General features: G+C 44.6%; 1 protein-coding gene across 1 annotated transcript in view; it reads right to left on the reverse strand.

Annotated features, from left to right (window-relative positions):
* Nucleotides 1-18,389, reverse strand: part of BARX2 (BARX homeobox 2) — a 76,425-nt gene extending 58,036 nt beyond the window's left edge. The window contains exon 1 of the mRNA XM_086678669.1: nt 18,130-18,389. Within this exon, the coding sequence (XP_086534795.1) occupies nt 18,130-18,316 (187 nt within the window). The 5' untranslated portion in view covers nt 18,317-18,389. The remainder of the gene's footprint in view (nt 1-18,129) is intronic.
* Nucleotides 18,390-24,819: the final 6,430 nt, after the last annotated feature.

Genomic DNA, 24,819 nt, shown 5'->3' on the forward strand with positions numbered 1-24,819 from the left:
TATTTACACGCTGGATAGTATACAGCCAGGAAAAAACTAAACACGCTACAGCCACACAGAACATAGATGAATCTTGGGAATGCAGTGCTACATGCAAACACAAGTCACAAAAAATACACACAGCATACTTACGTTTATATGAAGTTAAAAAACGAGCAAAGTCATGCAATCTGTAACTTAGAGATACAAACATATGGTAAAACTACAGAGAAAAGCAGGATATGAACAGAGAATGGAAATACTGGTTACCTCTAATGGAGGAGAAGAATGGAGCAGTGTTGGGGAGAGGCACAGGGTAACCTCAGAATAAATGTCCTTTCTTTAAACTGAGTGGAAGTCACACACAGGTGTTCACTATATTGTTATTCTTTATACCGTATATATACTGTATAAACAGTTTTATCTATTCACATTTAATTTTTTTAACCTTAACAATAAGGTAAGTTAAATTATACCCATCCTGGAACAGTACCTAAGGCAGTAAAGCATGATGGGTAAAATACTGAACAGCGCCCACCCTTCACTCACTTGGCAAATTTGGACACTAATGGATTCCCTAGGACTTCAGCCAGGACTTCACCATTCCTTGGGGAAAAAGATATCCTAATCATTCCGGGGAGTTTTATAGTCTAGAAATAAAGAACTAGGTAAGGAAAATCAAATGAGTTATAATAAGAGAAAATCAGAAATTTTCTTTTTTTTTTTTTTATAAATTTTTTTTTTCAACGTTTTTTTTTTATTTATTTTTGGGACAGAGAGAGACAGAGCATGAACGGGGGAGGGGCAGAGAGAGAGGGAGACACAGAATCGGAAACAGGCTCCAGGCTCCGAGCCATCAGCCCAGAGCCTGACGCGGGGCTCGAACTCCCGGTCCGCGAGATCGTGACCTGGCTGAAGTCGGACGCTTAACCGACTGCGCCACCCAGGCGCCCCAGAAATTTTCTTAAAATACTGCTGCAGATCTACTCTGTACCCAGGCAGCACTACTTTTCAAAAAGAGAAATTTGGGGGCGGGGGGTGCACCTGGGTGGCTCAGCCAGCTGGGCGTCCAGCTTTGGCTCAGGTCATGATCTCACGGTGCGTGAGTTTGAGCCCCGTGTCGAGCTCTGTGCTGACAGCTCAGAGCCTGGAGCCTGTTTCGGATTCTGTGTCTCCCTCTCTCTCTCTGCCCCTCCCCCGCTCACACTCTGTCTCTGTCTCAAAAATAAATAGACATTTAAAAAATGTTTAATTTAAATAAATAAATAAATAAATAAAAATAAGAAATCCTTCAGGAGTTGAAGCTCCAAATTAAGCAACAGAGTTCCCTATTTGTGACAAAGTTGGGGTTTCTCCTCTACTTCTCCACCCATATATTTTGAGTAGGGCTTTTTCCCCCCACTTCCTATATTAGCAGTGTAGAAATCAGAGATTATCTCCCAATTTAATTAATCTCTATACCACCTAAAATGTGATTTCCTCTCCTCTGCCATACTATCCCATCCAAGAAGAGGTCTATTTCTCTGTTTCCTCATTTTTGAGTGCAAGAAATAATAGTATTAAATAAGTGTTTGATGTTATATTTAATTTTGTGTTTATATTTATTTTGTTTATCATTGTTATTACTGTCCCTTAATCAAGTTCATCTCCACTTGGAGTTAAAAAAAAAATCAGAGGTAGCGTGTATGCTTCTCTTTGAGGTCAAACGGTGCCTACTGACGTCGGTGATTTCTTCTTCTTAAGTTAACCTACCTTCCAGTATACACACCTCTTTCCAAGTCCATTTTAGTGGTAAGGGCAATGTCTGAAGGATTCTCAGCGCCGTGACTGGATAAATATAGTGGGTAGGAAGTTACCATGAATCAAACTTATTTCATATCTCCCACTTCCGAAAGGGCTCCATTAGCTCAAAGGCTGCCTCAGACACTAGAAGCCTCATCCTAACCCAAGTGCCTAAAACCAAATAAGAGTGCACTGAGGCAACAAGAGAATCATAGTTTGTTCTTCCTGAAAGGTCTGGTGGCCCCCGACCCTGAATAATTGAAAGTTCCGAAAGGTGTGAATTTCCAAGGCAGAATGTGTGACCACAATCGAGGGCTATGGTCATGTAAGTGCAGAACTTGTATTATTATTGCTATTATTTCCAGGGACAGACAAGAAGTTAAAGTCAAGTGAGAAGTATGTAAAAGTTTACCCAGGGGTTCCTGGCTGGCTCTATTGGAAAAGCTTTCTACTTTTTTTTTTTTTTTTAAGTTTATTTATTTATTTGAGAGACAGAGTAAGCGGGTGGGAGCATGTGAGTGGGGGAGGGGAAAAGAGAGAGGGAGAGAGAGGATCCCAAGCAGGCTCTGCACTGTTAGCACAGAGACCAATGAGGGGCTCAAACTCACAAACTGTGAGATCGTGACCTGCACTGAAACCAAGAGTTGGTCACTTAACAGACTGAGCCACCCAGGTGCCCTGAGCTGTGCGACTCTTGTTCTTGGACTTGTACATTCGAGTCCCATGTTTGGGTGTAGACATTACTTAAAAATAAAATTTTTTTTTTTTTTATTTTTTTTTTTCAACGTTTATTTATTTTTGGGACAGAGAGAGACAGAGCATGAACGGGGGAGGGGCAGAGAGAGAGGGAGACACAGAATCGGAAACAGGCTCCAGGCTCTGAGCCATCAGCCCAGAGCCTGACGCGGGGCTCGAACTCACGGACCACGAGATCGTGACCTGGCTGAAGTCGGACGCTTAACCGACTGCGCCACCCAGGCGCCCCAAAAATAAAATATTTTTAAAAAATAAAGAAAATAAAGAAAATGTCACCCAAACCTCAAGCTGAAAAATGTCAGTAATTTTGGTACTCCCAGACTCTAAAAAGTTTTCATCTTCAGATTTCCTTTGGGAAAACCCACTGAGGGTTAGGACAGCAAAGAAAAGTCCCTAGAATTCAACTGAATCCTGACTACTTTATTGTAAATATTGTTAACCCCTCTCTTGGTGCAGAAAAATCTTGCGTTATTTCTAGAAAGGGTCAGAAACTCAACCCTAGTTCCAAGAGCCTTGTCTCAATTTAAAAGCGTCCCTGCAAAATTTCCCAGTAAACTCCCACTTCCAAGGCCGTTCACACATCACAGGATGACAACAGAACCCTGGTCTGTGATGAATCAAAGGAGGTATTTTGTGGCCTGGAATAACTAAGATGACATCACATGTTGTGGATCAGTAATAACTGTTATTACACAACAGAGGAACCCTACTTCCAGTAGTCTAGTTCAAGGGTCTGCAAACTTTTCCTGTAAAGGGCCAGACAGTAAATAGTTTGGGTTTTGTGGGCCATACTGTCTCTGTTGAAACTGCTTCCCTCTGCTGTTGAAGTATGAAAGCCCACCCAACACAGTATGGAAACAAGTGGGCATGGCTTTGCTCCAATCTAACTTTATGGACAGAGGTATTGGGACTTCAGGTAATTTCCACATGTCACAAAATAAGTCTTCTTCTTTTGATTTCTCTTCTTCCATTTACAACTGTAAAAACCATGCTGAGCTCATAGCAGTAGGAAAACAGGTGGCCAGCCAAATTTGGCTCGCCTTTGGCCTAGCGGTCTAGAGAAACACAGTAATCATGTACGTTACTACCCTGAGACTGCGTGGCTAATCTTGCATGAAGTCTGTGCATGTTCACCACACCTTTATCTTTGCAAAGCATTAAATTAGTACTCCTTAATCTATCACTCTTCCCCAACACATGGGGGAGTAGGTCTGCTTTATCAATAGCAGAAACTGAGGCAGTGAAGGGCCCAAGAAAGGTTTTCTGACAGGATTTCCACTTTGAACTCTGCTCCCACACGGCCTCTTTATATCAAGTACGTGCAATTTCCTGCCTGGCACTTCATGCATACTGTATTATCATGTAATAATAATGATCGTTTTGTGACCCAGGATGATGAAATTCTTTAATGCATCCTTACTATATATGATAATTAGGCAACATGAGTGGCTGGGCGGGCCACTGCCTGATCAGAAGCCATCAATAGCTGTCAGTGATGAGGAACGCCTCTGGTAATAAGCACATACTCACAGGGCAATTTCCAAAATGAAATATTCCATTCTCATTTTTAAATCTGTTTTCCTGCTGGGGATAATACATGCTGAGCAGGCATCTAAGGACCCATGCTTCAGTCTTCAGTAGTATAACCCGTTTCCTGACCCTCGACTCTTCCTTTCTCCACTTGCCAACATTCCTTCTCATCCCCAAGCCATTTCTGCCTATGCCCCTACTACTGTAATAGACGTATGTACACACTGCTTTTCTGAATTCATGGCTTTACCAGAAAATTCTCAACAAGCTGCCAAAAATCTCTATCTCCAACTGAGTCCTATTTCAACACTGGTTCTGAGGAATTTAGGGAACCAGCTGAGTCTTCTCTATGCCAATCACTACCTCCCCATGGTGGCCTTAATGACGTATCAACTCATTCTATTTCACCTGCTTCCACTTGGCCCCCAACCCACCACTGAAACTGAACGATGTCATTAGACACTGTTTGTAGGAATCATCATGATAAATGGGTGGAGAGAGGTACCACCCTGTTCACTGGGGCTTCCTTCATACCATGGAAGGCGAGAACTCCTCATCAAGAGAATTTTTCTCACACTATGGAGGGGATTCACTGATTAAAGTATTTCATTAGCAGTTACTTATCTCCTAAGATACCAGTGGCTAGCTGAGAAACACAATTCCAGGAGAAGTCCATGTAAAACCCTTGTCCACACAATCCCATCCACACAACAGTCACCATTACCATTCAGAAAGCAATCTTTAACTAGCCCCTCTACGAATTTAAAAGCTGTAGAACAGGGGCTTTATTTGGAACTCCCTGTGAATCACAGACCAATATACTAGGACAATGACTGTCTCCCAACCTACCTTTTCCCACATCACCTCAAAAAAGGTCACAACTGAATTATTTTTCTCTCTCAGTACTCTGAAATAAGAGAAGAATATTCATATTCTCTTGTACAAGACTATCCCTAACTGTACTCTTCAAAGAACAAAAGCATTTAAACTTGAGAAATTCTGCCACTTTTCTAAAACAGTTCTTGAGATACACAGCTGTATGATGAAACGTTTCCTACAGGTAATTAATCCTGAGCAACTCTTGTAAAAAATGACATAACAAAGCACAGTTTGTGACGATGTCATGTTGACCTGTTTGTGCCACTCATTTAGGAATTTACAAAATTCTGAATTTATATCATAAAACAGAAAGGTGAGGGAATCAAACATGTCTATTCATAAAGACCTGAACTTGGCTCCCAGACCACCCAGGATGCAAGAGGCCTCAAAAGGCAGTTAGTGAAATGACATAATTCACAAGAATGCCCTAGAGTGAAGTGGTTTTTTTAAGGATATTTCGTTTTTCGTGAGTTTAATTCATCAAGGATAGTGATCTGTCTCTAAAGGACTGTGCTTCAGACAACCAAGACATGGTTATGATTATAAGATTATTGTTTTTAATCGAAGCTATCAATTACTGAGCACTTACGCTCCAGGAACTATGCTAAAAGCTTTATATGCATTATCTCATTTAACCTACATGACTAACCCTATTAGGCAGTTAATATTATCTTTCCATTATAGATGAAGAAATTGAGAGTCAGAGAGTTTAAATAACTTGCCTAAGGTCAAACAGTGCCATCTGACTCAAAATCCATCCACAAGGATCATTCCATTAAACCGGCTTCCTATATTTGAGTCATAGGGTACAAATTTTATCAATCTCACCTTTAAGCTGGTATCTACACTACAATGGCTCCCAAACTTGACTTTTCACTAAAATCATTACAATCTCTTTTTGAAAACAGAGTTTCCCAGAACCTACCCCAGCCCAATTAGATATAATGTGAAAAAAATTAGTCTCTTATTCTTTTTAAAGTGATGCCAAACCAATAGCCAGATTTTTTTTCCCCACTAAACTTAATAGTGAATATTTCATGAAAAATATTCCAAGTCTTAACTCACAAGGCAGTCGACTGGCATTTAGTGGTTAAGCATACATATTCTTTCTCTCTGGGTCACAAGAATGAATGAATGAATGAGTGAATGAATGAATGAATGAATAGGAATTCCACCTTTGACCCCCACAGAAAAGATTTATTCAAAGAATCATAGCTCATGGAAACACCTTAAGGAAAGAAGCCTTGGGAATGTCATACTGAGAAGGACACTAGTATCCAGGGGCAAGGAGATGTGTTCAGAATCACACAGCCAGAAGGCAGTAGGTCCACAATCTCACTCCAAAGACCTTATGGCTTCTTAGAATTTGTCTAGAATCATTCAGAGACCCAAATAATCACAGGAAAGGAAAGACTGGAGGACACACACTAAATGATTGGCAATAAGTGTAAAGGAGTTACCACGTTCAAAGTAAACTCCTTCACAGTCATTGGGCCTTGCTTTATATAAAGTACAGACTTTCTATGGACTCCATGGAAAGGGACAAATGTGACTTCTAATTTACACATTTTCATATGATTATATACAGTACGGAGCTTTGTACTGAAGGAAACAGACCTGAGTTCCAATCTCAACTCTGCCACTTACTCATGTGACCTTGTTACTATCTATTTCTTAGTGTCCCTGTGTCTCATCTTTCTCACTGGAAAAGCAGTGATCACAACTATTACAGAGAGGGTCTCCCTTTAAGGTAAATGCCTCAATGCAGGAATGTGTCTGCCACGCGGTTACCATTTATAATTATTTCTATTTCAACTTTGCAGTTACCTGACAAGTGAAACACTCTGCTTATGCAGCTAATTGTTCTAACTTCCAAGGCTCAATGTCCCAGTTTGAAAAAAAACAAAACCGGAGCTCCCACAGAATGCTCCTCTATACTGTACTCTAAACTGAGGATTGAAAACATGCTTCCAGAACACACAGCTGTCTAACGTGCTAAGAGCAATAATGAGTTGCCATGATATCCAGGGATAACACAATTAACAACGTCCTCCAAAACAATGTCCTCTGGGGCGACTTACCAATTATTTCAGTAAAATGTTCAGTCATGAGAAGAAAAGGAAGCTGGATTGGAACTGGGAGGATTCCTACCTCTCTCTCTCAGTGAAACTTGCTGAAAAGTAACCGTAAATATTCTAAATCCTTGCCTGTCTTTTCCCAAGGAGTTCCAAACAGAAGATCCAAGGTGGACCTGTTGGATTTGTTGCCAACAAATAGACTTCCACGGGTGGCAAGAACAGGTCCTTCTGCATTTTATCCTACTTAGAGCATCCTGCGGCAGCTCTCTGGAACTTTTTCTTGATAATGTTTTCTCCATTCACTGCCTCCAGCCCAGCTGGTCCATTTTACGAGGAGTAAGATTTCACTGAAAAGATCCAGAAGGTTGACTGAGTAAGACACGGTGAAAATTTCAGCCCGTCTGATCTACTCTGACCACTGCAAGTGCCTACATAGGTTAAGATAAATTGCAGAACTTGTTCCTGCAACTCGTGGAAGTCTGTTCATGGACAACAAATCTGACAGATCCACCGTCCCTTCAGTCATGTCCAATTTGGCCATAATCCTCTAGATGTGGTCATTAATTCCTGCTGCTGACCGTGGCTGCACTGCTGAGCACCAAAGAAAGCCCTGTGGCACTGTCTACAGATCGTCCGGGTGGGATGTGGGCCCTACAGTACTTAGATTTCTTTGCTTCTCTGTATGTACAGTTGACTCTTGGACAAGAAAGAGTTTGCAGTGTGCCTGAAAATCACCATCTAACTTCTGATTCTCCCCAAAACTTAATTACTAATAGCCTTACCCACAACCTAAGCAGTTAACACATATCTTACATGTTATGTGTATTATGTACTGTATTCCTACAATCAAGGAAGCTGGGGGAAGGAAAATGTTATTAAGAAGATCATAAGAAAAAATACATCCACAGGGCTGTACTGTATTTATATATTAAAAAAAATCCATGTGCAAGCGGACCTGTGCAGTTCAAACCCGTGTTGTTCAAGAGTCAGCTGTACTGAGGCAGAGAGGGGTGGTCTAAGAAGGGGAAACGCATTGGCCAACTCCTGTTTGGGCCGCACTGAAGAATATTTTCCCTTTGAGGGATGCAGAGAGATAAAGCCCCCAAAGGCCACATTTTTGTCAAATATCTTAACAGCAGTATTTCTAAATTGGAACTATTTTGCAGAGAAAAGAAAAAAGGTCTTGGATGTTAAGACAGGCTGAGCAAAGCACCTGCCACCACAGTTGTCACTGTAGAGTAATATGGTCTAGGTTAACTTCTCCAAACCACAGGATGGCCATTTATTATTCCTAACACACAGCTATCTATGTGATTTCCATGGTAACAGTTCTCATCCCTTCTTAACAAGCCTTGATACCACATATCAAAGTTTTAAAATCAAATCATGGGTCCAGGGTGCTTGGGTGGTTCAGTTGGCTGGGCGTCCAGCTTTTGATTTCGGCTCAGGTCATGATCTCATGGTGCATGGGTTCGAGCCTCACATTGGGCTCTGTGCTGACAGTGCAGGGTCTGCTTAGGATTCTCTGTCTCCCCTCTTTATCTGCCCCTCCCCATGCTCACTTGCTCTCTCTCTCTCTCTGTCCAAATAAATAAATAAACTTTAAAAAATAAAAATAAAAAATAAAATCACAGCTCCAAAATATAAGGAGCACTCGGTCATTTCATATGGCAATACCAACATCATTCTTCCCTCTAATAAGCTACATTTTAATTTAGATTCTTTGGTATTCACCGCTATCTCCAGACAATTTTTTTAAAGTTAAATTGTCACTAGCAATGGACAAACCTTGCTCAAAAGCCAAGGGTGGTATATCATATCAGCAAATACATACAAATGCAAGATGCAAAAAAAAAAAAAAGTTATTGTGATTTTAAACATCACTAAGAAGAGAAAAAAAAAAAACCTAATGACTCTTGCTTGCACGATTATGGATGTATATTTAAAACAAACACTTCTTGGAGCAATCACCTCCTAGTCCGAGTGCCCAGCTCAGAGAGCGCTTACTCATATGCCAAAGTATTACTTGGGGAAACGGCAGCTATCCTGGTGATAATAGTGCCCCCATCCAGCCAGGGGAGGTTAAGTGAGATCCAAAAGCCAATTACAGAAGCTACAGTGGTTGTTTTAGTGAGAGTTGTACACATGTATCTAATTATAAAGTGTTTTTATTTCCCCACTGTGAGATTGTGTACAACAAGGTCTGCATTTAAAAGCTTCCCCTGTTTCAGGGCAGAAAAGCTATTAAGAAAGCCATCAAAAGGTCCACAAGATTAAGAGTTTCATGGACATCTAGGGTCTCCCATACTATCATTTTTCAATGTTTATATTACGAAAAATTTCAAACACACAGAAAAGAATAATGTAATGAACATCTGTATACCCACAACCAAGCTTTGTTAAATCTCGATGTTTGGCCATATTTTACATTAGGCCTTTTCTTTTCCTTAATAAACTATGACATAGGACAATAAAAACCTGTGGGTCGCCTTCCTAATCCCATACCTTTGCCTCCCTCAACAATATGTATCAGTCTGCATGTTTTCAAGCAGCATATAAATGGTATCAGGCTGTAGGTATCAATCTACAATTTGTTTTTTTCTCAACACTGTATTTCTAAAACTTATCCATATTCATACAAATAGATCTGGTCCATTCATTTTCGTTGTATAGAATTTCACTGCTTAAAGGGAGCACATGTACTTTTATCCTTTTTCCTTCTGAAGGGCAGTTTGCTTTAGATTTGTCACTATCACAAACAACACAAAAATGACCAGTCTTAAACAGGTGTCCCTCTGCACACATACAAGGCATCAGCCCAGAGGGGGAGCGGGGGCTGGAAGGTACATGTGTATCTGTAGCTTTACGGGTATTGCTACACTGCTCTCCGAAGGAATCGTACCGAAAAAACATTCCCACCACCACCAGTGTATGAGAATGTCTATCGCTGTCATCGATCAATAGAGTCAGATTCTTTGATTTCCACCTATCTGATGGGTGTGAAATGGTATCTCATTTTAATGTGTGTTCTCCTGATTAACAGTGAGGCAGAACATCCTTTCATCTTCACCATCTGGATACTCATTTCTATGAACGGCGAATTTTTCTACCTGCCCTTTTTCTCATTGCTTTGTAAGAGATCTTTCTGTGTCCTGTGACTTTGGGAAAATTACTTCTCGGCTTTCCATTGGTAAAGTGGCAATAGTAACACCTACCTCTTAGAGATGATCTGAAGCTGATCATAGAGCACTCAGTCCCATGCTTATTACACGTTAGGCACTCAAAAAAACCAGTCACTCTTTCTATGACTGTTATGAATGTGAATAAGAAGGTTCAGTGTATTTCTAACATATCTCAAGTTTATAGTTGCCTTTGGGATAAATAAAGCAGGATTCAGGAAGAGAAGCCTGGGCAACTCTCTGTGCCCAAGCTATTTCCCCACCACAGAAGAGATAAAACAAGGACTCTGTTCTTTGTAAGTTACCATGAGTTAAATGTACAAAGTCGCTTCCTATAAATATTGCTTAAACTAAACATCTACCTTGAACTTCCTTCAGTCTACAAGCGGCTGTGCTCCAGTCTGTGAAATGACCATAATCCTGAATTTCAACAAAGGTTATGTTACAGAATGAAAAGAACTCTGAGGAGAGGGAAGTGGGTGGTGGAGGCTGGCAGGTTCATCAGTATCAGGAACTCGCCAGGTATTCCTGGGGTGGAAATACAGCCATGACTTCATGAGACTGCACCAAGCCCAAGACCATTCCATTTTCCCACACTTCATAAGCGATCCTTGAATAAGAAAAGCCAAAGGACCATCATCATATCACTGATCGCACCTAAGGGGTTTTGTTGTTTTTTTTTTTAAATAGTGACACTGACATCGCCGAGGTAGCAGGCAATCCTTTTCAATGCACATTGTGAAAATGTTTATCTATCCCCAATATCGAGAGGAACATGCTGCTAAGGACGTGTTGGTAAGCTAGAAGGATGCAGTAAAAAGGAATCACGTAAGCCTGTCTGCTTGAACTCTTAATGTATTTAGTTTCATGGTAAGATCCTCCCAGATTGGCTTCTATTCAGTCGTATCTTGACCTTTCCTTGGAGAAAGGCCATGTTCATCTTTATGAACTCTGCCAGTGGAGTCAGAAAGCATATATAGCTGTTCTCCAGGCCTATCAAGTAGTCCTGACATCAGCTTCAGCTGGTGACTGGCAGGGTCCCTTTTCAGATGTACTTGCACATCATCTAACGTTCAGAATTATCTCCCTCCGTATTCAGTTTCAACTGGCACTAAAGAAACCAGAGACTTTCTTTTGCGACTAAAGTGAGGCCCTCTACCCGCCCCCCGCCCCCACCCCCCCGCATCTCCTCCAGGGCAGTCATGTGTAAGAGTCAACTCTAGCCCAAACATAATTAGACCATCTTCTGATACCCATCTAGGAGCACTGCTTTCTTCCTTAAACGTATGCCAAGTTTCCACTTTCGAGAAGTTAAATTGCCATATAAAAATGCCCTGGTGATGATGAGTAATTAGACACTGTAATGGAAAATTAACTGTGTTTTTATTTAGAGCATTCATTTTCACAAGACTTTTTTCTAACTGCTATTAAGCTGCAATAAACATAAATTAAATCCTGAGAGTTTGCAAAGGTTTTCTGGTTAAAAACAAACAAACAAACAAACACTTCTCATTCTGGAACCGTTTGTTTTGTTAATATCACCAAGTTTATACAAGGTTCTGAATTGAACCCCATTATTAATACATTCTGATGTCAATTTTAATCCCGTCAACCGTGCTGTAGAGGAAGAAATAACCACTCCAATCTCACAGGCAGCTAACGCAGAGACAGGCACCAGAGAGGCAGCCGAGAAGGGCTTGTCACATGCATCAAGGGCCTTCACCCGAATAGCCACAGTCCCTCTCTTTTTCCCACTTTGTCATGCTGCTTCCGAGGGAAGTGGGCCACTTACAGGCGTGGTTCCTGACAGTTCGGAACACCCGTAGGCTCTGGGCAGCCCTCGGTGAAGAGGCTGATCCAGTTGTGAACGTGGGGTTCATCTCTGGTGTCACACTGAAAAGCACCAGCTCCATGAGCCGTGGTGTAAACCAGCATTCCCCAAAGAACGATGTCAAAGGAGGTTTAAATCTGTACATCTCAACCCAATCCCTACAGCCCCTCTGTTCCAATCCTCTGGTCCCACATTCCACTGAAAAGTTCATCAGCGGGTTCGGCCACAGGCCCTGGGTTAACTTCAATTTGGAGCTGGATTCACGCAGCCCGCACGCTGGCGGGGCAGGTTCTGGGACACCCACCAAAGTTCACAGGATTAGTACAGATGAGGGAGACTCAGATCGCATGGCCTACCTAAGCTTTTCATCTCTGTTCCTCCCAGACTGCAAAACAACATGCAAATGACACCTAAAAATGCTTTTGGCTTAACATTTTTTCAGTCTCCCCTCAGTGAATGCTGAATGCTGGGCAGGGCCCAGACTCCGGGTGGCTCGTTTTAAGGGGTCCGGCACGTATGGAAGCAAAATCAACTTTAGCCATTTACTATCCATGCACCGACAGGTATCTCAGAAGCCCCATGAGTTCTGCTGGGGGGTGGGGGGGAGGTCATGCTGAAGGACAGGGGCTTCGTGCAATGCTGAATGGAGAAGCGTCAGGAGTTCTAGGGAAACCCGCTCTTTTACTTTTTCCCTACTCCTTCCCTTTTCTTTTTTTTTTTTTTTCATTTTAATCTCTCCTTACAATTTAAACAAGCTTTTATAATCCTTACTGCTTTCCTATAGATTCTTGGGATAGATACATTCAAGCTAACAATCTTTTCACTTAGATTCCCTAGGTAGGTTAAATAAAACTAGCAACTTTATGCAGTCCACGGTACCCAATGCAGTTTTAATCGAGAGAGGTACAACCAACAAGAACTTGAGCAGACTGGCTTCATTAAGGAGTTACCGTCTACACCATTTCATTTTGGTTGTATTTCACGGGATTAATATGATAGTTCGGTTGCTGATAACACCCTTTAGGTGGAGTTCAAAGACAAAATTCTACATGGTAAGCAAAAATATTAAATTGTCATAATGTTCCCCTATCCCAATTCCAAACTGCCCATCATATGTTCTAGAGAAGAACAAAGAAGGGCTCAGTAGTGGGTCTACAGGTAGTTTAGAGGAATGTTTAAAGTATCCCAACTGTGAGTCAAGGTTTACAATAAACTTAAACACAAGGACTCAATAACAGTGCCATCACCAAGCAAGTATAAATAGCTGTAGAATGAAATTATTAAATTAAATGATACAAAAGACTGTAGACATTTGGAGAGGCATTTTAACATGTGAACTATACATTCTCCCATGGGTTATTAGGAAAATCAGAACCGGAGAAGAAGCTGCTAATAAACTCTATTCACTAGTTCAAACTGACTCCGAAGGGTCCCCTGAGCCTCCCTGTTTAACAAAGGAGTTACAAAATTTAAGGAGTAAATGAGACAACAGCTGAGGATCCCAGAAGAGCGCAGCTCCAAATATATTCTGACCCTGGATGAGTCCTATATCCTGTGCACCCCTCATTTTATTTACCCTTAGAATGGGAACAGGAGAAGCAGTTATAAGTAATTGCTAATAAAAGCCTATTTGCCTCTGGCAGAAATGCAAATACTTGGTGATAATGATCATTCTCCCAAACCCCAGTTTACATTTTTCCATTAACATTTCAGTCCTCAATGCTCAGGTTCCCAAGATCCTGTGGGTTTTGGTCTTAGACTAACAGACCAAGCTGAGATTTGGGGAATCACGGGAGCCAACTCCACAAAGCAATAGCTGGCTGTCCAACTCCCAAAGAAGTCATTACACATGTCCCCACCTCATTTCATTTTTCACTGGGATGACACCCAATCTTTGTGATCAAAATGAACCCAAGGACACCACCCGAAAGAACTTGTTTCTCTTGGACCCACCAAAGGATAAAATGTTCTCAATGCCATCTCATCTCTTAAGATAAACACCCTTCCCCAAATGCCCCTTTTAATTGGCTGGTTGACTGTCCCTTGGGTGTGAGTACACGGATTTATCCCGGGTGTGTAACCAAATTGGAAAAGTCTTCTCGATTTCTGAGTCCCCTAACGAGAAGGGCAGCAGTGCCCAGTGTGGACTGAAAGTGTCTAAGCACTGATGTGACCCCAGCACTTCACAAAAAAAAACTATATTCTAACTGGGGAGATTAGATTCTAACTGTGACCTCTGCGATCCCTTCCAGCTCTGTAACCGCAACAGTCAGCTCGACACGACTGGCCACCGAAGGTCACCGGGAAATCCAACAGAACCATTCCACCGGAGAAGGAGAAAGGAATTAGCCTATAGGTTTTGGTGGATTATTTTAAAAAGCCCTGTGCTGGTCACAGGCTGAAAATGTCCCAAATATCTACAATTCACCTTTCCCCCAAAATGTGCATGTGCAAGTCTAGGGCAATTCTAGGTTATAAGTATAAGTAATTATAATAAAACTCTAAGTAATTAGCACAGTAGGTTGGTTTCTCGGCATCCCCATGAAAACCCGGTAGGATAAATTGTATCCTTGTTTTTGTGAAGCAGGCTATTCATCGTTTCCAAACAATCCTCAAATTTAGAAACCGCCTGTTTCTAAAGGTCAAACTGAAAGAGAGAGCCTTCAAAAACGACTCTGCCAGTATCTTTGCAATGGATTCCAGCCTGAGGAACCAGATTTCTCCAAGCTACTCTTCCCCCCAAGAAACGTTAATCACAACCAAAAAGGTGAAATAATGTACTCAAGAGTTAATAGTATTTATGACATCCTCAACTGCACCTCAGTTTTGGTTTTTAATCTGTCAATGTTCTAACACGTATGAGAGAATGTTAACGGATTTCTAAACGGCAGTATATTCCCATTCTAATTGGGGATTGCTGTTACCAGATTTAAACAAAACAAAACAAAACAAACAAAACACGTTACACACTAAATAAATTCCAAACATATTTCACCCCTCATAGATGGTCTGAATAACAAACTTTTTTTTTTTTTTTCAAATGGAGGCTCTCTTTGGGCTTAGTTGGTTTTTTCTTTTTTTTTAATTTTATTTTAAATTTAATGACAAATGTTCCTTTAGCTTGGCCTCAAAGGATAGGATTCCAGTCCTCCCTGCCTATTTTGTGATGTAGAACATCTCTTGGGAAACTTCAGTAAATTTAGAGACAGCCTCCTAAGCCTAAAATTACTGCATTTGTAATAAGAAAGGGCCTGTTAAAACAAACAACAATTTTTTTGGAGGTGAGTATTCCATCAAGGTTAGAGTGTCTAATAATAAATGACTGTCAGGTGATGATCTGCCTGATGAAAAATGTTTCCATTTCTCAGTTTACTTGAATACATGTTCCTCTGCCTGAGGAGATTCAGTACCATAAATTGGCATCTGGATTACTAAATCTAAACAACAAGGACTACTTAATTATGTAGAGGCTTTTTAAATGCTGTGGCTTTTGTTCCACCCCAATTTTATATACTTATTGTGCAGGGTGGTAACTTTTTTTATTCTTACTTCATTATTTTACCAGGCAAGGTTCACTTCTGGTAGTTATTTAAATCTTAAGAACAGCAAACCAAACGATGAGAAAGTTCAGTAATTTTAATTCCAATTTGTGCCTTTCACTTGATTTGAACTTTTTATACATCAGTTCTATGAAAAGTACTAAATAATTATCTTTATCCAGCAAATGTATATTTACATATATAGTTGTATGATGAATGCCAGCAACTTATTGCCAGTTTTTTAATTAATAAAAAAAGATTAAGTTTATCCAGTCTAAGATTTTTGATCTTGAACATAACTGTTAAAAACAACAAAAATGCTTTGAAAGTGTGGTATTTGCAAAACCCTTGAGAAGTCACTAATGGGATTCCCATGATCTAATACACGTAAGGCTTTAACTGTAATTGTAAACCCACTAAAGGCTTATGATCCGAAAGTATGGACTATTGTAGCCAGTTTTTATGGGCTTAATTCCACTGGCAAATCCCAGTTTCTATATTTTAAATCTCAACGAGAGCAAAATCATGACCTTTTCAAAAGAACAATCTAAAGAAAGTAAACACTGAAATGACAGGGCAAGAAAACCATTACCAACAACCACCCTTTCATACGAACCATCAATGAACTTCAAAAGCACAAGGCTAAGCAAAACTTTCAGCTCGTGATATATGTACAATTCACCCTTAACAGTCTCAAAACTACATATGAATCAACTTACTTCCTTCCGACTGATTTCTCATACAAGGTTTAGTGAAATACAGAACTTACTCAGCCCGTATTAATGACTGGACCTCTGTTTTCTGAGCAATTTATTCTTTTTTTTTTTTTTTTTTTAGCATGTTATTACTATGATCCAATTCTGTGACTGCTAAAAGCCAGGAAAACTGCCTTCAGGACAACACACAGCAGAAAGTCGCTAAAAATTGTGCCGGGCCTGCGTCACACCTAGGTGTTCAGATTTGTTCTGTTTTGTCCTAGGGTCCTGCAGGAGGGCAATGTCTTAGCAGGGTGCATTGAAATTTGTGATTAAATCTTATTTTTCCTCAAAGGTGTCTGAGTTATTATAGCACATGACAATTTATGCTCATTACAAGATTCAGCCTACCTCCCCTACCCAATATATATGTAGTCTATTCATTCGAGGGTTTGCACATGGCAGACACATAAATGTAAAAATATACACATCAAGGATATCTACCTCGTTCCTAAAGTGTCTTAGTTGTTTCTTGTCTCATATACTTCTTGGTTCTTAAAATTCGGGATTGCAAGTCTTGTGATGGCCTATCAGGCCTAATCCCACCTTACAGATAAAATTTATTTTACGAAGGTATAACTGAATATAGTATTCATCTTAGAACCAAATACATGTAGGAATACAAAACTTGGTTTTGAAATAACTTTGCTGTATGTATTTGGGACAATCCAAGAAACCAAGGATTCCAAGAACTACGTACTAGAAGCTTCAGGCCTGAAAGTTGAAAAAAAAAAAAAAAAGTCTTTTAAAAACACTGCCAGCAATAATAATAATAATAATAATAATTAAATAAAAACACTGCTAGCTCTTTGCTTTACATTTTCAATATAACTAAATTATCTCATGGCACCCATGCCACAAACATAAACTCAACGTTCCTTTTCGTTGGGAAATACTAAATGTTTACCTTCAGTTGAAACCACAGCTGATAACTTATTTTTTTTGTAAAAGTTGCTTCAACTTTTTTTTTTCTATGCCTGCTTTTCGATAGCCTAAATCCTTCGAATGCCAGGGTGCACTTTGAAACTTGGAGCTTCTCTTAATGCACTCAAAGCTTTAAAAATGCCTCTGGACTTACTTTCCACACAAACCTACGACTTTTTCAATGTATTTATTAAATGTTATCTTTCCTATTGGCCTGAGTTAGGTCTTGTGGATAGAGGAAACCAGACGTGAAGAATGTTTTTATTGTTATGCCTGTTTTCTTAGTCACTTAAAACAAAAAGAGGTGACCTCCTCAGCTTGCATGCACCACAACGCGACGTCTTCCAGAACTACCGCCACAGAGGGAGATCCTTTTAAGTGAAGTTCAAGGATTTCTGGATCTTGTGGAGAACCTCAGGATACTGATTAACTTGTAAAACTCCCAGGGGAGACAAGAGGAGCTTGGACAAGTTAACTCGAGGGGAGCCGCAACACCACGTCCTGAAACAACGATTCAGGCGTTGAACCGGGTCAAGTGTTTGAACTTTCCGGCCGAAAACCACAGCGGCGCTGGGAAGGGGGTAGCTCTTCTCCCGCGAGCAGGATCGCCCGCGCTGCAGTAGCGGCCGCTCCTAGGGGGCCGCTACCTCCACTCCACTTCCAAGCTCGCGATCGACACCTTGCCCGGCCCTTCCCAGGTCGCGGACGCCTGTGCGATGCCCGCCGCTGCCTAGTTTAGCCCCCCACCCCGGGCCGGCGCACAACACAAGAATCCCCGCGACCCTTCCTTTCGCCCTCCCGCGGGAGGTCGAAGGCGGGAAAGCTCCCGACAACTGCGCGAAAGCTACCGCACCCCACTAACCACCACCACCCCCGCTCTGCGGCGGCGCGTCTTACCGGTACAGGAATGCAGGGGCTTGGGTCGCACGACCAGCGACGGGCACACGGAGTAGAGGGAAAGTTTCTCAAAGTAGTCGCAGGTCTCCTTGGAAAGGATCTCGTCGATCATGAAAGTCTTGTAGCGCCGCCTGGCTGCTTTGAGTTGGCCGGGCGAGCTCAGCCTCAGCTCCGCGTGGCAGTGCATGGTGAGCCGGGGAGAGCGCCGGCCGGCCGGGGCCGCGGGGGCTGGCGCGCCGGCGGGGACCTCAGCCCGGCTCCTCGGCCGCCGGGAGGCGGCGGGCTCGGGAGGCGCGCGGAGGGGAGCGGGCACCGGGCGCGCCGGCCGCGCGTCTAGATCAGCATCTTCGCCGAGCCTTTTTGGGACAGCGCAGCTGTCAATCAGCGCGCGCTTCCTGCAGGGCCTGGTGCGGAGCCGCGCCGAGGGCCGGCCGCCGTGGGGCGTCGGCGCCCACCCCACCCAGTCCGCCCGTGCGAGCCGGCCGCGGACCTGCACGCCTCGAGCCCGCCTCTCTCGCTCGCCTCCTCCCGCCTCGCGGCGTCTCGCGCTCCTCTGCCAGCCTCTCTATTTTAAGACACTCGCTTTGGCTCTCCACCCCGCCCCCCTCCTGGGACGAGCTCCAGGTGTGTGTGCCGAGGGTGCGCGCGCGGGTGTGCGCGCCGTGCGGGGAGCGCGCGCCGCCCCCGCCCGCGGGCCGGGCCTCGGCCGCTCCTCCGGGACCAGACCCCGCGCGCCTCCTTGGAGGTCCGGTACTCTCCACCGGCCACCCGGGTCGGGGGGCGGGCAGGCGCGCCTAGTTCCCCCGCTAGGAAGAAGTCGAGTCCTTGCTGAGGCTCCCGAGGCTGCGGGCCCCAGGGCCGGCGCCCCGACGACCCGCGGGTCCTTCTACCCCGATTCCCAAGGACCCTCGGCGCTCCCTCGAGTTCCCTCCACGCGCTTGCCCCAAGCGGAGCCGCAAACCTGACCGTCCCCCACGAGATCCCAAACCGTAAATGACCCTTGCCCTGACCGTTATCCCAATAATGAATTGTAAAAATAAAAAGTAATCCCCCAAAGGCGTGCGTTCTTTTTTTTTTTTTTTTTTTTTTTTAAGTTTTAGCAAAAGGTTTTAAACCGTTTTCGCCGCCCGAAGAGCCAGCGCAGCACGATCCCGCGGTGCCTGCGGGCCCTCGTGCCGTCAGCCCCACTCGCCGCGGCTCATCGCCGGCCGCTCCCAGCCGCGCGGCTTCGGTTCCCTGTTCCCTCGAGACGCTGAGCGTTCGGAGAGCCGCGAGGACACGTGCTTACTGGGGGGGGCTTGCCTTCTTCCTGCTGGGCTCCTAACCTCCGAGTCTGTTCCAACCAATCAATATCTGTAGGAACTTATGCGTTCTATTGGAATTGGTGGGCGAGGGGGGCCCCGCCCGGTCTCCGCGCCCCGGATGGCTCCCGCTGCCTGCGTCCTAGCACCCCGCCCGGCGGCCGGCCGAAACCGCCCGCTGGCACCGGTTTCCCACGATTTTGTCTCCGAACTGGTGTGCGTGGGGCCAGAAGGAAAATGCACGAGAGGGAGATGTCGAATGACGGACGCGGACGGCCTTCTCCCAGACCGAGTTTGGGGCTGGGGACATCCCGCTCGGAACCTGCAAGCGGCCCGGAGTCGCGGCGGGCTCGCTGCGGAGCTGCTCGCCTAGGAGTCCGAGTCGCCGCGGAAGCAAGCGGACGCGAGCCCCTGGGCGGGTGGTTCAGGTCGAAAGGAAGGGACACACCTGGAGGACTAATAAGTAGGCACTTAGAGAACATAGCAATAAACCGGATCAGAGCCTAGTATCAGACAGGGCCGGCAGGGAGACTTTGGGGAGCTTCATTCCCGAAGTGTTCACGTGTGCCAGCGTCCCCACTCGTCCCCTCCTCTCCATTTAGAATGGTTTTCGTTCGTTCTCCTTCTCCACGCACAGGCGGCTCGAGGGCCCGCGAAGACTGCGGCTAGGTGTCCCGGCGGCGGCGCGCCTCCCGCCACAGGGACTGTAGGTCGTCGCGCTGGGCCCAGGAGCGCCCCGGGCCCCGGTGGCCAATAGTCCCCGCCGCCTGTCCTCTGTCCGGCGCCTGGCAGAGGACCGCTCCCGGCTCGGCTCGGGCCCCGTCGCACGATGCCAGCCCAGAGGGGTTCTCCAGGGCTTGGGCGGAGCGGGGACCAGCTGCTCCACGAGCTATGGACGGGTCCCAGGGGCGCGGCGCTCGCGCCGAGGACAATTTGGGGTAGGGGGTTATATTTTCTCCCTGGCGAGCGCGGAGCTGTTGGCAGGCGCCGAGAAACCGAGTGTTTGGTGGGATTCGAGAGCGCGCGGCGTGGGGAGGACCCCACCGGCAGCGCACACCTCCAGGAGTGCTCCAGCGCCTGGGGCGCCGCACCTGAGTGACAGCCTCTCCTTTTACCGGGCGACCCAGGAGAGGGACTCAGCGTTACCCGTGTGGACTGTCCGGTCCTGCCGGGCGCTTTGGGGACGCGCTTATTCCGAGTTACTCTTCCCGGGCCAGTCTTTGCATGGCTCTTTTTCCCTTGCACCTCTTGTCTCCTTTTCCAGACTTATTCCCCCTCCTCCTCCCCGTCTGGCTCTCTCCGCCCCTTTAACCGCCTTAACTCCTCTCCTCTTCTTCCTTCCCATTCATCCCTTTGCCCCCCCACCCCCTTCCCAGCACTTCGGCCTCTCCTCGCCTGTGTAACGTCTCCCTTCTCTTTTCTCTTCGACCCTCCTCTTCTTCACCCCATCTTCCATCCTGGTTTCTCTCTTTCTTTCTCCCCTTCTCTTCCTTCCCTTGCTCCTTCTCCTCTTCCTCTCTTCCTTCCCTCTCTTCAAACCCGGATCTGCAGCCGCGCTCCTGTGTCCCTGCGTAGCGGCGCTGCCACACGGGGGGCTGCAGGCAGCGCGTGGAGGGAACAGCGAGAAAGTCCTCACCGCCTGGCGGGAGGCAATCGCCCTCGCCTCTCTTGGCCTCGCCCCACCCCCGGACCTCCGCTCCCCGCTTGGCCTCTGGACCACGGGCTCAAAATTTGCTCACACTTTCCCGCACACTGCCCTTCGATTTGAAATCTAACGCGTTTTAAATAGCTAAAGAATTTCTATTCAACTCCTTGGATTTTCCACTTTTTCCACCTCGCAGAGGGGGTCTGAGGGCACAAGACTCAGATGTAGGGGGGAGAGAGAGATTCCAGATCCCGGGAGTCTGGAGCCTCGAGCTGTCTGTCGCTTATAATCAAAGCTGAGCCTCCATTTTTTCATTATAAATGGTAATCGTAATACCTACCTACTTCACAAGGTTGGCCTTTCATAATCCATGCCTTTACACAAGCTTTTCCCTTTATGGGAACGCCCTCCACAGCCTACCCCCTCCCTCCATCCCTGCCTGAAAAACTAGTTCAAGACCCATCTCAAATGTCACCTCCTCTGTGAAACGGTTCCCCACTCCCCAAGGCTGTTGATTCCTACCTAGGTGGTAGTGGTTCCTTTGCTGCATTATCTTTTACATGTTTGTTTCACTCACTGGACAATGAGCTCCTGGTGTTTTACTCATCTTGTATAACCAATACTAGCATGGCACCTGGCACATAGTAGGTTCTCAGTAAGCGTGTCATGAATAAATGAATGCACGAAAGCTGAGATGATTCCATAGCGTGTGTGTGAAAGACCCAAGCATATAATGGGACTTGAAATCTTAACTTGTACTGAATTGGTCTTTCTCCTCAAATGAGTCTTTGCCTCTCTCTTTTCTTGATATTTTTGGTTTTTTAGCAATGGCATCTAGCCCAATTCCCATTTTGCTCCCATCTTTCTCTTTTCCCTCCCTCTCTCCTTCTCTCAGACTGTAAAGGGCTTCTGTGGGAGGAAGCACACCCCAGCTGTCAATCATGAAGTGGGGCTTTGGTCAGGAATAGTCAGGGGTTTAGTTTCCAACATTAATGAAGTGGCTGGAACAGCAAACATCTGCCAAAGAGACTCAAACCTTTTCCAGCTGCTGGAGACGCACAGACACTTCCCAGCCTCCTGTGACTCTACCCAGGCAGTGTCTGCCCTGGTGCCCAGGGAGGGGAACACACACAGAGAGGAACAGAACCGTCTGCAGTGAGCCACGCTTGGGCAGGCATGGAAAGGGATAAAAATTCAGGAAATCAGCCCCTCGTTCCATCTGGCACCTGATTCCTGGGGACAGAGCCCAGCCAGAAAGAAGGGGACAAGGACATCTTTGCAACGTTAGGAGGCTCAGACAGTCAAACACCAAGAAATCCCTCTTTCCTACTTCAGTTCACACCTGGTATCTCCACTCAACTAGAACTCATAAAATTTAATAAAACAAAGTGGTTTTTAAAAATTCTAGGGCAGCATTGAAATTGCATGCAGGCTTTCACCCTAGATGAACTCAGCTTGATTTTTAGTTTATCCTTTTATAACCTTGGGCTATGTGTCAATGTAGATCTTCAGAAGCAGCCACACCAAAGGTCTTATAAATACATTTCCAATCTCTTTTCTCCAAAGAAGGGAAGGGGGACAAAAGAACTTTTTATATTCTAGTAAAGTGTATTTAATAACTTGTATTTCAGTTGCTGAGTTTTGAAATCGTTTCAGACACGTAAAAGCAAAATAGGGAAAGCCTTGTAAGTTAATATTCCCCTGGGCCCCAGGGCCATGCCCACACTGCCGTCTGTGGAGCCCAGCACGGCAGCCTTGCACAACAAAAAGTTAAAGGTGGTATACAAGGAAGCTAGCTTATTTGTAATGATGATATTAATTTACAAGAACTGCTCTCATACACGGTAAAGCATCGTTTCAAGAGAGGGCACAAATGTAATCCACAAATGAGCTTGGGAAGGTCTGAGTAAGTCTTTCTGTCTTTTCTCAAAACAGTTTTCTGGAGGAAAAGTTTAAACTGAAAAAATAACCCACAAAAACCTAAGACAATTAACTATATCTGCAGAGCTCTAAAATGTTATGAAGACTGGAAATGCAGTTAATCGTACAAATGTTTCCAAATTTTTAATAGTTTGGTATACAGGTTAAAATAATTTGTTTTGTGGGGTGCCTGGATGGCTCAGTCGGTTGAGCGTCTGACTCTTGGTTTCGGCTCAGGTCATGATCTTATGGCTTTGTGGGTATGAGCCCCTAGTAGGGCTCTGTGCTGGCAGCTCAGAGCCTGTTTGGGGCTCTCTCTCTCCTCTCTCTCTCTCTCTCTCTCTGTACCTCCCCCATTTGTACTATTTCTGTCTCTCTCAAGATAAATAAACTTTAAAAACATTTTTTAAATCAAATAATATCATTAGTTTTGCGAATCCTTTCCCTTTCTTACTGGTGTTATCGTGACCTGAGACAGCCCTATTGCTGCCAATGGCCTGTGTGCTTTGATTATCTCAACTGACGTAGCCAGGCAAATAAAATTTGATCTCTCCTATCTTTGTCATAATGTGGTGAAAATAAATATGAGTGTTTAGAGCATCCCTGGCCTCGACATCATTTTTCTCCACAGGATAACCCTTCACCAAGGAGAGAACTACAAACAGAAAAGGTACATCTCAATGTGCAGTGGGGCAGAGCCCTGGGGTAAGTGGAAAAAACCTTTGAGCCAGGCAAATCTGGGTTCCATCCTGGCCAATCACTTAGTAACTCCCCTGACCTCTGGTCTCCAACCGTAACATGTGGGCGATGGCAGCCAACTGGAGGTTTGCTGAAAGAGTCCATGCAAGATCGTGTGCACGGCACTCCCACCACCTTTGCCCTGAGTTCAACTGGCGACCAAAAACCATCACCCCAAAAACCTGCTTTTTAAAAAGCATCAGAGCCTTTGCTATTTTGCTGTGTTTGGGTTTGGGTTTTGCTCCATGTTCAAAACCCAGGATCCACCGAGAAATAAAAAGTGGGGGAAGGAGGAAGCAGAGGAGTATGTGACTGTTGTTCACTAAAAGGAAATGGCCTGGCCACCAAGAGTCCCCAAGTGCTACTTAACATCTGGCACCTACAGTCACAGACTCAGCACATCTGCAGGCGTCAATCATTCTAACGAGCACTTCACAAGAGACTGACTCATTTATAGTTGTTACATTTTCTTGTCTGCAAAAAAAAAAAAAAAAAAAAAAAAAACACACACACACGAAAACAAAACCAAACCAAAAAACAACAAACAAACAAACAAACAAAGCAAACCTGATCCTGCACCCACTGGGTGACATCCCATTCAAATCATCTCATAAAATATTTTTATTCTCTCCTTTGCCTCAAGCAGGCCAGGTTGGGTTTCTCATGAACTCTTTGTCATGTTCCCTAACACAGGGCTAGTCAGCAACCCAGCAAGGCAGGATCTCAGAGAACAGGCACTTAGCAGTGGGACATTCACATGGCCCGTAATCGAGGACAAGCAGGCTCTTGTGTCAGCCAGCGCAGGGAAAGACTCGTGGGGCCAGTCGGCCTTCTGAACGCATGAAGGTAAAACAACACTCATGAGAGCTTTGAATGATTAAAGAAATTTGCTGGTATGATTGTCGTTTGCGAATACAGAAGAACATTTACCAAGGACACCGGGTGCAGTGTGCCAGTCAGAGAATGTAATGGTTTCTGCGTTCTAGGTTCCGCAGAAAGAAGGAGCTTGTACAAACTCATGGACATAGGTGCTAATCACCCACTTAGGTCTACGCAGAGAGGGTGTGCCTTTGTGTGCATGCCTGC

Source organism: Puma concolor, chromosome D1 (genome assembly GCF_028749965.1).
Source record: "Puma concolor isolate L17-30 chromosome D1, mPumCon1.1.hap2, whole genome shotgun sequence".
In the NCBI taxonomy this organism is placed as follows: Eukaryota; Metazoa; Chordata; class Mammalia; order Carnivora; family Felidae; genus Puma; species Puma concolor.